Raw genomic sequence first — 11,266 nt, 5'->3', positions numbered from 1 at the left:
CTATGTGGAGAAAGGCCCAATATGTGCAAGCCCATGTGTCTCACTTAACCAAGTGGAGAGAGGTCAGATTAGTGGCAGAGAGAGAGCTGAATTCAGAGAGTGAGGCAAAGAGAAAAGTGAGAGAGGAAGAGCAAAACCCATTTTCGCATAAAACACAACAGCTGCACTAGATTCGCGATTTCTCCTTCGTTCACCGTCGGATTGGGCTGACATTTGGACAACAGGTTCGTGACTCATGGTACTTCAATCTGACCAGTTGGATCGGTGATCAGAGATCTGAGGTGGGAGAAATTGAGCTCGGACAATAGCCGTTTTTCCTGGTTTTTCTGCTGAACTTTGTTCTCAATTTCATGCTTGTTTTCTCATTGTTTTGGCTGATTATTGTGCTGGTTACCTTGCTGTTTTTGGCTGGTTACTGAGCACAAATTTGTGCCATATTTGAAACTCTCTTGTACCCATATTTTGATCATAGTGGAGCTTTATTACTGGCTTGGTCCCGTGGTTGTTTACTTCTCACATTGAGAAGGCTTTTCCACGTTAAAAATTATTGTGTCCTTTGTGGTAGTGATTTTAGTTGCTGTGATTATTTGTTGTTGCTCCTCACAATTTCTTGCAAGTTTGGGAAATTGATTATCCGCTGCATATTGCTCTGTTAGAGTTGTTATTGTTATTTGTTGTTGAATTTCCCATCAACTTGCTCTCTCTCCAACATGGGAATCCGAAAGGGTGACGTCATCCTCATCCTCTCTCCCAATTCAATCTATTTCGCGGTGGTGTGTCTCTCCGTCTTGTCCCTCGGCGCAATCATCACCACCACCAATCCTCTCAACAAAATACACAAAATCACCAAGCAGATCGCCGATTCTAAACCCGTCCTTGCCTTCACAACTACTCCCCTCGCTCCAAAAATCACAGGAGCATCACCTACCCTTCCAATCTTTCTCATGGAATCTGAGGATAACTCATCAAACACAGTGGAGAAAATGATGAAGAAAGAATCAGAGTTAAGTAAAGTGAGGGAACGAGTGAACCAAGATGATTAAGCTACTTTGCTTTACTCTTCTGGAACAATGGGAGCCAGCAAAGGTGTGATATCTTCTCATAATAATCTCATAGGAATGGTTCAAAACAAAATGGCAATGTTCGGTAAAGAACAAGAGAAACATGGACAAACCTTTATATGCACTGTTCCAATGTTTCATATATACGGTCTTGCAGTGTTCGCTACGGGGTTTCTCGCTTTGGGTTCAACCATTGTTGTTATCTCGAAATTCGAGATGCATGATATGCTTTCATCGATTGAGAAATTCAGAGCATCATTTCTACCAGTCGTGCCTCCCATTTTTGGTGGCTATGCTTAACAACGTTGATGCGATTAAGAGTAAGTATGACTTGAGTTCCCTTCGTTCGATGTTCTCAGGTGGGGCTCCTCTAAGAAAAGAGGTTATCGAAGGGTTTATTGAAAAGTTCCCAAATGTTACGATACTTCAGGGTTATGGTCTAACAGAAACCTCTGGAGTTGGGGCTTCCACTAACTGTTTTGAAGAGAGTCGTAAGTATGGCACGACGGGGCTTTTGTCTTCTTCAACGGAGGCTATGATTGTCGACATTGACACTGCTCAACCACTGGCTATTAATCAGACAGGTGAACTTTGGCTCCGGGGTCCCACTATCATGAAAGGTATTTCTATTTGCAGCGGCGGAGTTTCGTTAAAATTAGGTGGCCACACCAAGTTTTGAATAATTTCTTTTAAAATAATATTACTTTTATTTTATTTTTTATTTCAAAATTTTCAATAACTTTAAAAACTATACTACTACTCTTATTTGATTTCCAAGAAATACTTGAATTATAATTTTGTCAATAAAAATCGATCTATTTAATATATTTTATGAAACAAATCAGAGTCGAACTTTGATTATGTGCAAAAGAAGATATCCAAAATTTTATATTTTTATTTTTGTACCCAAATTCTAAAATTACTTTACTAATTCTATTAAACATTTCTCTTTATGTTCTCTATATTTTTGGGGATGAATATAAAATTTTCTCTTTCATTTTTTTGGAATTATGATGTACAATACTTTAAATTAGCAGTTAATATACTATAAAGCATTGCTTAGTTGCTCATAGTATTATTTAATAGGTATAAGTTCATTTTCTATTATAGATGCTAATCATGGTTGTTATTTTAGCTAACATGAAAGACATTGTAATGGTAGGTTATTTAAGTAACGAGGAGGCAACTAAATCAACCCTTACTTCAGAGGGTTGGTTAAAAACAGGGGATATTTGCTATATTGATAGCGATGGATACTTATTTGTGGTTGATCGCTTGAAAGAGCTAATTAAATATAAGGGATATCAGGTTAGAATCTTGCTATTCAATTAAAAAATTGAATTAATCACACAGGACAAGATTAAATATAAATATTGTCAATCTCATGGAATAAGTTCTCTTGATTTTGTTTGATGTTACAGGTCCCTCCAGCAGAACTTGAGGCTCTATTGCTGACTCATCATGCTATTCTAGATGTTGCTGTTATACCGTAAGGCTTTCATACCTAAATTTTTGTTTTTTGTATGATTTAATTTAACAAAACCATAATGTGGGCATATAAAGCGATATTTCCCTGTTTTGTATGTGCTATGTAAATATTAGATATCCAGATAATGTGGGCCTAAATTATTTATTTATATATATTTTTTGAACAAAAACTAGAATTAACATGTTGAGCAAACAATCAAACAAGAAAACATACCCCCCATACTTGGACCAGACATCGTCCTCAATGTAAAAAGTAAAATAGTTATGGAAGGGATAGGAAAGCTCACAAGATTATGATGGTGATGGAAAACGTCTATGTGCACGTATTACGATCATAATGGCCATTACTGGCAGACAGTAATCTTTGCTGCCTTCTTTTGTTTTATGCATTTATCTTGTTTTAGCTTAACCTACAAAACAAAAAGAAAATTTTGAAAAATTAAAAATTGTGGGTTACCTCCCACACAATGCTTGTTTATGATCCTTAACTTGACCTTCATTTTGTAAATCTTAAGTTGGAGATCGAAGGATAAGACTTACCCATTTCTCTATTGGATTCCCAACTACATAATGCTTCAACCTTTGACTGTTCACATTGAAAACTTTAGTTGCCTCACTTTAGATTTCTACAGCTCCAAATGGGAACACCTTGCGGATTTGAAAACGGTTTGAACCACCTCGAATGAAGTTTACCTGAAAACAACTTCAATCGGGAATTGAAAAGTAATACGAAGTCACCTTTCAATTCTCTTCTTGTTATGTGCTTATCATGCCACTTCTTGGTTCTTTCCTTGTAGAGTTTAGCATTCTCATAAGCATCCAACCTCAACTCATCAAGCTCACCGAGTTGAATCTTCCTTTTTTCACCAGCAACCTTCAAATCAAAGTTATGGATCTTTATTTCCCAATATGTTTTATGTTCGAGCTCAACTAGGAGGTGACAAGACTTTCCATAGGTCAACTTGTAAGGAGTCATACCAATGGGAGTCTTGTATGTTGTACGATAGGCCCGAAGCACATCATCTAGCTTCACGGACCAGTCCTTCCTTGACAAAGAGGAACCTAAATGGTATGGGTGGTTTATATGGTGCCAAAGGGACATAAGATTTTTCTTTTTGCTCATTTACCCTTTCACTTGATGGTTGGGCTCTTTCACTCTCATCACGTACATTCTCTTCCACATCTCTACCATTGGGTTCCTCTAATTATTTTTTTTTTCTTAAGGTGACAACATTTAATTGTCCCTTAGGGTTAGGTTTAGAATGCCCAAGGAATACATTGGAAGATCTAGAGGATGAAGCAACTTGTTGAGCCACTTAGGTGATTTGTGTTTCTAAACTTTTATTGTGTGTGACCACGGATTCTACCTTAGATGCTAACTGCCTAAGTGCTTCATTCATTGTCTGGTTTACATTTTTAAACTCCTTATGTTGTTTGGTTTGAGTTGAGACAAAATTTTCCAACAAATTTTCTAAGCTAGACTTTTGGAGGCTGTTGAAAGACCTTGGTCCTAGGAAACTAGGAGGTCTAACCATTGAAACTCCTCATACCAAACATAATTATACACTACTTTTAGCTCCTACTTAAAAATAAGCTCATTCCAAACAAATTAATACAAAAATTAGCTAATCATTTAAATAGAAAATACGAACATAACAAATGATACACTAACATTTATCTATAATTTGGTTTCAAAAGATCAGATTCATCTGCCAACAGGCATCATGATATCAGAGAACTCTATCCCAGGTGTCATATATGAATAGCCCTTTAAACCATCATTCGTACTAAACAATTTTTCATCTTGTGCATTACCACCATTTTTTTAAAGTTGCATTGTTAAAATAAGGTTCTAACATCACCGGTGAAACACCTCTTCACTGTTATTTCCGCCAAACATTTCATAGAAACACCTAAATATAACTCAAAACACTCCTTCACTAGGTTTCCTTCCATGTTTGGATCCAACATTTGTTCTACATTTCCATTCTCAAAGGAAAACTTAGTCCAATCAACCAAATTTCAATCATCATCATCATATTTATTTAACTCAATAAAAAATTAAGTTAAAAATAAAGATTTCAATAAGAAAGCAATATTGAAATTTCCTACTACATTATTCGTGAAAGCAACATAGACAACACATTTTTTACAGTTTATATCTTATGTTTACTAGCTGAAATGCTAGATTTGATTTAGATATCATTGAAAATTGTATCTTTATGTTTTTATGATTTTTTGTTTGAAAATAACGTTGAAGTGGAATATTTTGACTAAATTAACTTTATCAAATTTATTTACTGTTACCAGCTATGTTTCTTTAAAGTAATATATATATATATATATCAATTTAACTCTTATGCATAATTTTAGTGTTTCTTTAAATGTTGATGATTTTAACTTAGAATATTTGGTTAAATAATTCATTATTCATGTAAGTGGAAACAATTTGGAACTTAGTTTTACTCCAACATCAAATGGTTCTGATGCATATGCTTTGTGAATGGTATTGAAGTTGTTTCAATGCCACTTGGATTATACATTACTATGATTCACCTCTTCATTTAATTGGTCATGATCCAAAAATTGTTTACATTTACAATGACACAACCATGGAAAACTTGTAGAAATTGAGCAAATTCTACCAAAATACGATAATGGTATGTTACGCAATTGGGATATCGACCACAATTACATATTTGGTGCTAGACATGATATTAAACTCTTTAATATGAGCATGGAAGTTTTGTATACAAATCATGTTTTACCATAAACTTTGAATGCAAAAGGACTTATTAACTTGAATTACAATTTACAATGTATCTTGGTTTTTTCCTGTTGATTCTGGTTTCATGTATCTAATTAGGCTTCATTTCTGCGAAATTTCTTACGATATAACAAAAGTCAACAAGGTAGATTTTTCGATGTTTTTGAATAATATGACAACTTAAACTCATTCTCATTGGATGTGGACTCGGTGTAGTTGCAATAGCAATTATTATGTGCTTTGTTCTATTGAAGTTGAACTTCATTAGGCCAACAAAGATCATGTGCCTTTTTGCCTAATCAAATCGAAAAGGCGAAAAGGTCATCATCATTTTGCCGCCGTTTTTCATTGAACGAGATAAAATTAGCAACAAATGAGTTTGATTCATAAGTGTTTATGAATGTAGCTTTGATGGTGATTCATCTTTTGTAGCCATAAAACGTTCAAATCTAATGTTAGAACAAGGTGTTGTAGAATTTGAGATCGAAATTCATCAACTTTCCCGGCTTCGCCATAAGAATTTAGTCTCACTTTTGGGCTATTGCAAATGAAGACCGTGAAATGATACTTGTTTATGAATTCATGGAAAATGGAACTCTTCATGACCATCTTCATTTGAAGAAGCAAAGAGGTCAAAATCAACGTCAACCACATTTGTCATGGATTCAAAGAATTTAGTCACACTTTTGTGTTTCATAGCATGTGAAATGTCTCATTGTTATATGCAATATGTATATGGATGGAAAAAGTCTGCTTTAGAATAACAAATGAATGGACCAACTCACATTTATGGAAAAAGTTGATGAAAGAAAATGTGTGTATTGAAAAATACTATTATATGAGAAACATGATTTATATGTGTGTAATATTTAGGCTCCTTTTAGTGACTCATCAAGATTTTAAGTTGAGACCAAAAGTTTGGTAAGATGAAATGTTAGGTCGAGATCAAATGAAGAAGTATCTATCTACATAACTACATTAATGTTTTTTGATCAAATTAAATAAAATATTTATCCACGTAACCACATTAATGTTTTTTTATGGGTTATTTTTCCACCTCTATGTTGTCAAAAGTCCTCAAAATACATCTCTGAATTAATCTAGATAACATTGGAGAATGGAAAAAGAAACTACCTTCCTTTTTTGGTGAAACCCTTTTCATTTAGACCATGTGCTCTAGACTATCCAATGACCCATATAAAATTAGGGGTGTGCAAAAATATTGTTAATTAGACCATATTGATAAATTGAATTGCACTGCACCACAATAAATCAAATCATTTAAATAGTTCATGAATTGAACCACATATTTAAAACAATTCGGTTAACCAAACTTAATTCAAAAACCAGTTTAACAATTTTTAAAACTTTTTTCTTACAAAATTTTCAAAATTTATGTTTTAAAAAAAAAAAGGAAATATCGAAACTTTTTTTAAAAAAATAAATCAGTTTTTTCTTGTAAATTTTTTTAAAAATAAATGGAAAACATATTTTTTCTGAAAATTTTTAATTTTTAATTTTTGAAAACAAAAATTGAAACTTTTTTTTATCGAGAAATTATTTATATATATTTTCTTGAAAAAACTTTTCTTGAAAAAAATTTCGAAATTATTTTTTCAAAAAAAGTTTTTACATTTATTTTTCTTGAAAAGAAATTGATATTTTTTATCAAAAGAATTCCAAGATTCTTTTTTAAATAATTATTTTGAAATTTATTTTAACTAAAAATTTGTTCAAAATATTGAACTATTTTACATTTATAAACCAGATTTAAATCGGTTTAGAACTGCACTGAACTTAATTTAAAAGTGATTTTTAATAATAGAACTAAGCCATTAATATGATCCAATATAGTTCGGTTTTTGCACGATGAATACTTCCTACATAAAACAAGGACACATTCTTTTTTTCATTCAAAAATTTCATTCCTTTTTCAATTCTTAGAAAACTTTATCATGTACAAACTTTGTAATTATTTTATAAACACAACAACATTTATATATAATTACTTGCAGATCAATCTTGAAGCTGACAACATCCAAAGAATTTATGATTATATAGATTAAGCTAGGAGCCAGAAATCTTTGTGCTTCTTAGTAGTAATCATGTACCCTCCAATTTTCTTGCTCTTTCTTCTCACAGCAATTGCCATACAATGTGCATTTTGGATGCAATACTCAACCACACCACCACTTACTCTATAGTTCCCTGCCCACATCATTAGAAGACGCCACGTTGTGGATCTCTTTTTCTGCCCCAAAACCAATAGTCCCACACCATGCTTTTTTGCTTCCTCCACTATTTTTGGTCCTTTTTCTTTCCCTTCTGTTACTGCAATCTCAATTTGTACCTATCACAACCATAGTCTCAACATTTTATTATTAGATTTATATAAAATAAATAAATACTTTCAATAACATTGAATTGAATTTATTACAATTGGCATGCCTCCCTCATTTACATTAATAATGTTCCAACATCATCATACAAAGGATTTTGTAGATGAATATTCTTGATTGATATTGATAATCTAGAATAAGAATTGTATAATAAATATAAATTGTTTTTTTTCATTCTCTATCTTCCATAGGAAAATGAATTTTAGTAATTCAGAATTCAGTTGAAAGATAAGTATACACTACTAAATTATTGATTTGATTAGAGTTCAAAGTCAAGTTCTTCCGATTAATTTGACCTTCACTAATTTCCTTAACCACTTGTACCTAATCCTTTACATAAATATAAATTGGTTTACTAAGGGTAAGGGTAAATGTTAACATCTTGAAAGAATGTAGAATATCATAGCAGAGTCACAGAAACTAAAGTCACCTGAGGCATCTTGACATTACACATATTCTTCAAAGATGAAGCAAGTTCATAACCCCTTGGATCTGTCTCTTTACAAGAAGCTTCATCAATGTCTACCACATTGAATAAACCATATTTAATGAGTTTCATTACTCTCACAAACAAATAATCTAAACTTGAAAACAAAAAACAATGACATTGTAATTAGTTTCATTTCACAAACCTTGTTTAGAAGACTTCATAACATGAAGAAGAACTATAGTGTCCTGATTCTGAACAGTGTGAGTGAGTGCCCATTGCAAAGCACTCTTAGCTTCCAAGCTAGAATCAATCACAATCATAATCTTCCTACCAATTACTGACCCTTGTTTCACTTCATCATCTAATTTCACCTCACAAACACTGCATGAATTTGAGTTTTCATCAGTTTTTTTATCAATTTTAGTTTCACTTTTTTCATGTTTGGCTTGTATAGTTGGTGAACGCACTCTAGCATGAGGCCTTATTCTGTTTAAGCAAAAACCTGGTAACCTTGTTCCTCTCTTGCCCATGTTCTTCAATGTAGCTAGTTTAGTTGGAGAAATACAACAATTATTATAGAGAGATCAATAATAGTGAAACATAAAAAATAATAATACTTGTTGTGTTGTGGTTGAGAAAAAATGTGTAAAATGTTGGCATGGGACATAGTAGTTCATTTTTGCTTTTTTTTCTTTCTTTTTTCTCTTTTGCTTTTCTATAATCATTTGTTTTTTGTTCTTGGTTTCTTTTGATTTTTCTCTATGATGGAGGGACCTTGGATTGTTCCACATGAACATGCTTCTCATCAAGGTGTTGGTCCGTCATAGTACAATGTTAAACTCACAATAGATAAAAATAGTCTGAATATGTGTTTATAAGTAGAAGCAGTCTTCACCTTACAAGTCGATTTTATAGGGTTGAGTTAGACTCAACGATGGTATTAGAATTTATCTAAAATCTATTGGACCTCATATTATAAGACCACTCGAGTCACGCTCCAAATGTTGAATCATAGACTTGAGGGGTGTGTGATATAGAGTCCCACGTTGAATGATATAAAGTCTGAAATGTATTTATCATGAAAGAAGTTTAGAGTTTAATCTCTGCTAGCTATTATCAAAATCTTTTTTTTCTTAACTAAGTAACTATTAATATTTGTCGATTATTTACTACTAATTATCTTGGGACCATTAGACTCCAAAATATGGTTAAATAATGAATCTCATAACTAGAGCACTTTGTTTCTCCTTCTTACACCTCATTAGAGGCTAAATTATGTGATTGAATGTGCAATTTGCAAAGCTTGATTTCTTATCATTACAGGTTGCTTCTATCTTCCTTTTGCTTTTTTCACTTTATTTGTTTTTCTTTGTTGAGAGTGAAGAATTGTTAAGTTAACAACATGAAGAACAAACCATGTGCACCAAAAAAATAAATGAATAAATAAAGTTGTTTGCAGTTATAGTAGCATCAAAATGAAGAGAAAATATTAAAATATGCTTTCCAACTTTAGCATATAGTGGTTGTTCAACTTTCTGTATCTTTAACTCTAATGATCAAGTTTTCAGCTTTGATATAACCTTTAAAATAATTTATACAGAGGTAATAATATTTTCATATGCAACATTTGGGGCAATTATGATTCATTGTTTTTGCATATTTTCCTATGCTGAAAAACATTGTAAAATTGTTTTGATGAAATGCGATGACAAACTAGTTACTAGGTAGTTCCTTTTCCATTTAATAGCTTTCTTCCTACGCTACAGGCCCATCATTTGAATCATAGAAACTAAATTTTAAATTAATAATACAATACAATACAACAATGATGTTCTACATAAGGAAATGCATAGAAAAATGATTAATATGATAAAAAAGTTCAGCTTCATAATGTGAATTTACAAAGTTAAAATTATGTCAAAGGCTTTTCTTTTAAAAAGCTTATGTTATGTGGCATCTAGTAGGTCTTATCCAATATTTTTATTCTCGTATTTTCTGAATTGCTTACAAGGGTGACAATGTGACATATTCGATAATGAAATTTTATACTTATATATAACCAAAATGATAAATTATGCAAAAAAATTTTAGTCTCAAATTTAAAATAAGTAAAAAAGATTTGAATTAAATTAAATGTATATATTTTTGTTTTTTAATAGTATCAATTTACACATTTTATGATCTATAAGAAGCACATGAGTAAATCATACATGTTTAGTTGAAGAATTAATTAAATGATTCGGATTATATTATTTTTGTCAATGCAAATAAATGCCACTTAAATTGAGAATTTGTGTTGGACATGCTCCCTTAAACACTAACATTAAAGGAGAAAAAAGGAAAAATGTGATAGCTACATGTTAGCTTCAACTTTGACTCTTCACCAAAAGAGGGAAAAAGAAGATTCTTCTAGAGTGAACAAGATGCCACATTTTGATTGGAATGGTAAAGTGATTAGGCCATCGATTAAAACTTAGTAAGACTTTTAGTAGTTTCTAATTATTATTATTAGTTATGGCGTGACATCCGCCATATTTATTTTATTTTTCATTTGGTATTTGATATTATTTTTATGTTAAACAACAACTTAGTGTTAAATTGTTCCGAGGGAAACTGTACTTATATTCATCAAGTAAGATTTCGAGATTTTGGATTTAAGAAACAAACGTGATTGGAAGAAACTTTGCTAAGGGTTGTCACTTGGATTTCTAATGGAAATTAGTAATGGACAAAGTTTGTTCATACTTTGCACTATTAACTTGGTTAAAAAAATGATATAAGGTTGATTTTGTAAATATGATGGAAGAGTTAAAAAGTGAGGTGATAAAGAAATCGTAAGTTTGATTTTTTTTTTTTACAACAAAATAATAAAAATATTAATTATTAATATTAGATAAAATTATTAGGTTTGAAAAAAATTAGTTTAAAAAAAAAAAGAAAGATAATCGTGTGTGACAAATACAGTTGTGACATATGTATTTAAAAATGGATAAGAAAATTTTCACACATACAAAAACGAAAATTTTACCCCATACCCCCTTAATTATACCTATACCCCCAAATCATGAATAAAATGACATTTTTGTCCTTATTTAAATGCTAAAATTTCAAGAAATTTACC

The 11,266-nt window shown here is 31.6% G+C and overlaps 1 protein-coding gene and 1 pseudogene across 1 annotated transcript; one reads left to right on the top strand and one right to left on the bottom strand.

The window, feature by feature from the left end:
- The first annotated feature begins 710 nt into the window (after window positions 1–710).
- LOC113783918 (probable CoA ligase CCL5) lies at window positions 711–2,554 on the top strand (annotated as a pseudogene).
- Window positions 2,555–7,201: 4,647 nt separating this feature from the next.
- On the bottom strand, window positions 7,202–8,803 carry LOC101507868 (uncharacterized). Its single transcript, XM_004490190.4, has 3 exons — window positions 8,348–8,803; window positions 8,146–8,237; window positions 7,202–7,666 (listed from the first exon to the last, which is right to left on the bottom strand). The coding sequence occupies exons 1-3, from the start codon at window positions 8,673–8,675 to the stop codon at window positions 7,379–7,381; spliced, it is 708 nt and encodes a 235-aa protein (XP_004490247.1). The 5' UTR covers window positions 8,676–8,803; the 3' UTR covers window positions 7,202–7,378.
- Window positions 8,804–11,266: the final 2,463 nt, after the last annotated feature.

This window comes from Cicer arietinum, chromosome 2 (genome assembly GCF_000331145.2).
Source record: "Cicer arietinum cultivar CDC Frontier isolate Library 1 chromosome 2, Cicar.CDCFrontier_v2.0, whole genome shotgun sequence".
Classification (NCBI taxonomy): domain Eukaryota; kingdom Viridiplantae; phylum Streptophyta; class Magnoliopsida; order Fabales; family Fabaceae; genus Cicer; species Cicer arietinum.
This window is presented reverse-complemented; position numbering and strand designations above follow the sequence as displayed.

What these genes read in the sequence shown, in the direction of transcription:
- LOC101507868 (XM_004490190.4), bottom strand. Translation starts at nt 8,675, where the DNA reads ATGGGCAAGAGAGGAACAAGGTTACCAGGTTTTTGCTTAAACAGAATA. An exon ending in TATGAAGTCTTCTAAACAAG is followed by an intron (nt 8,238 to 8,347) that starts GTTTGTGAAATG and finishes TCAATGTGGTAG; the next exon opens with ACATTGATGAAGCTTCTTGT. An exon ending in GTAATGTCAAGATGCCTCAG is followed by an intron (nt 7,667 to 8,145) that starts GTGACTTTAGTT and finishes TGGTTGTGATAG; the next exon opens with GTACAAATTGAGATTGCAGT.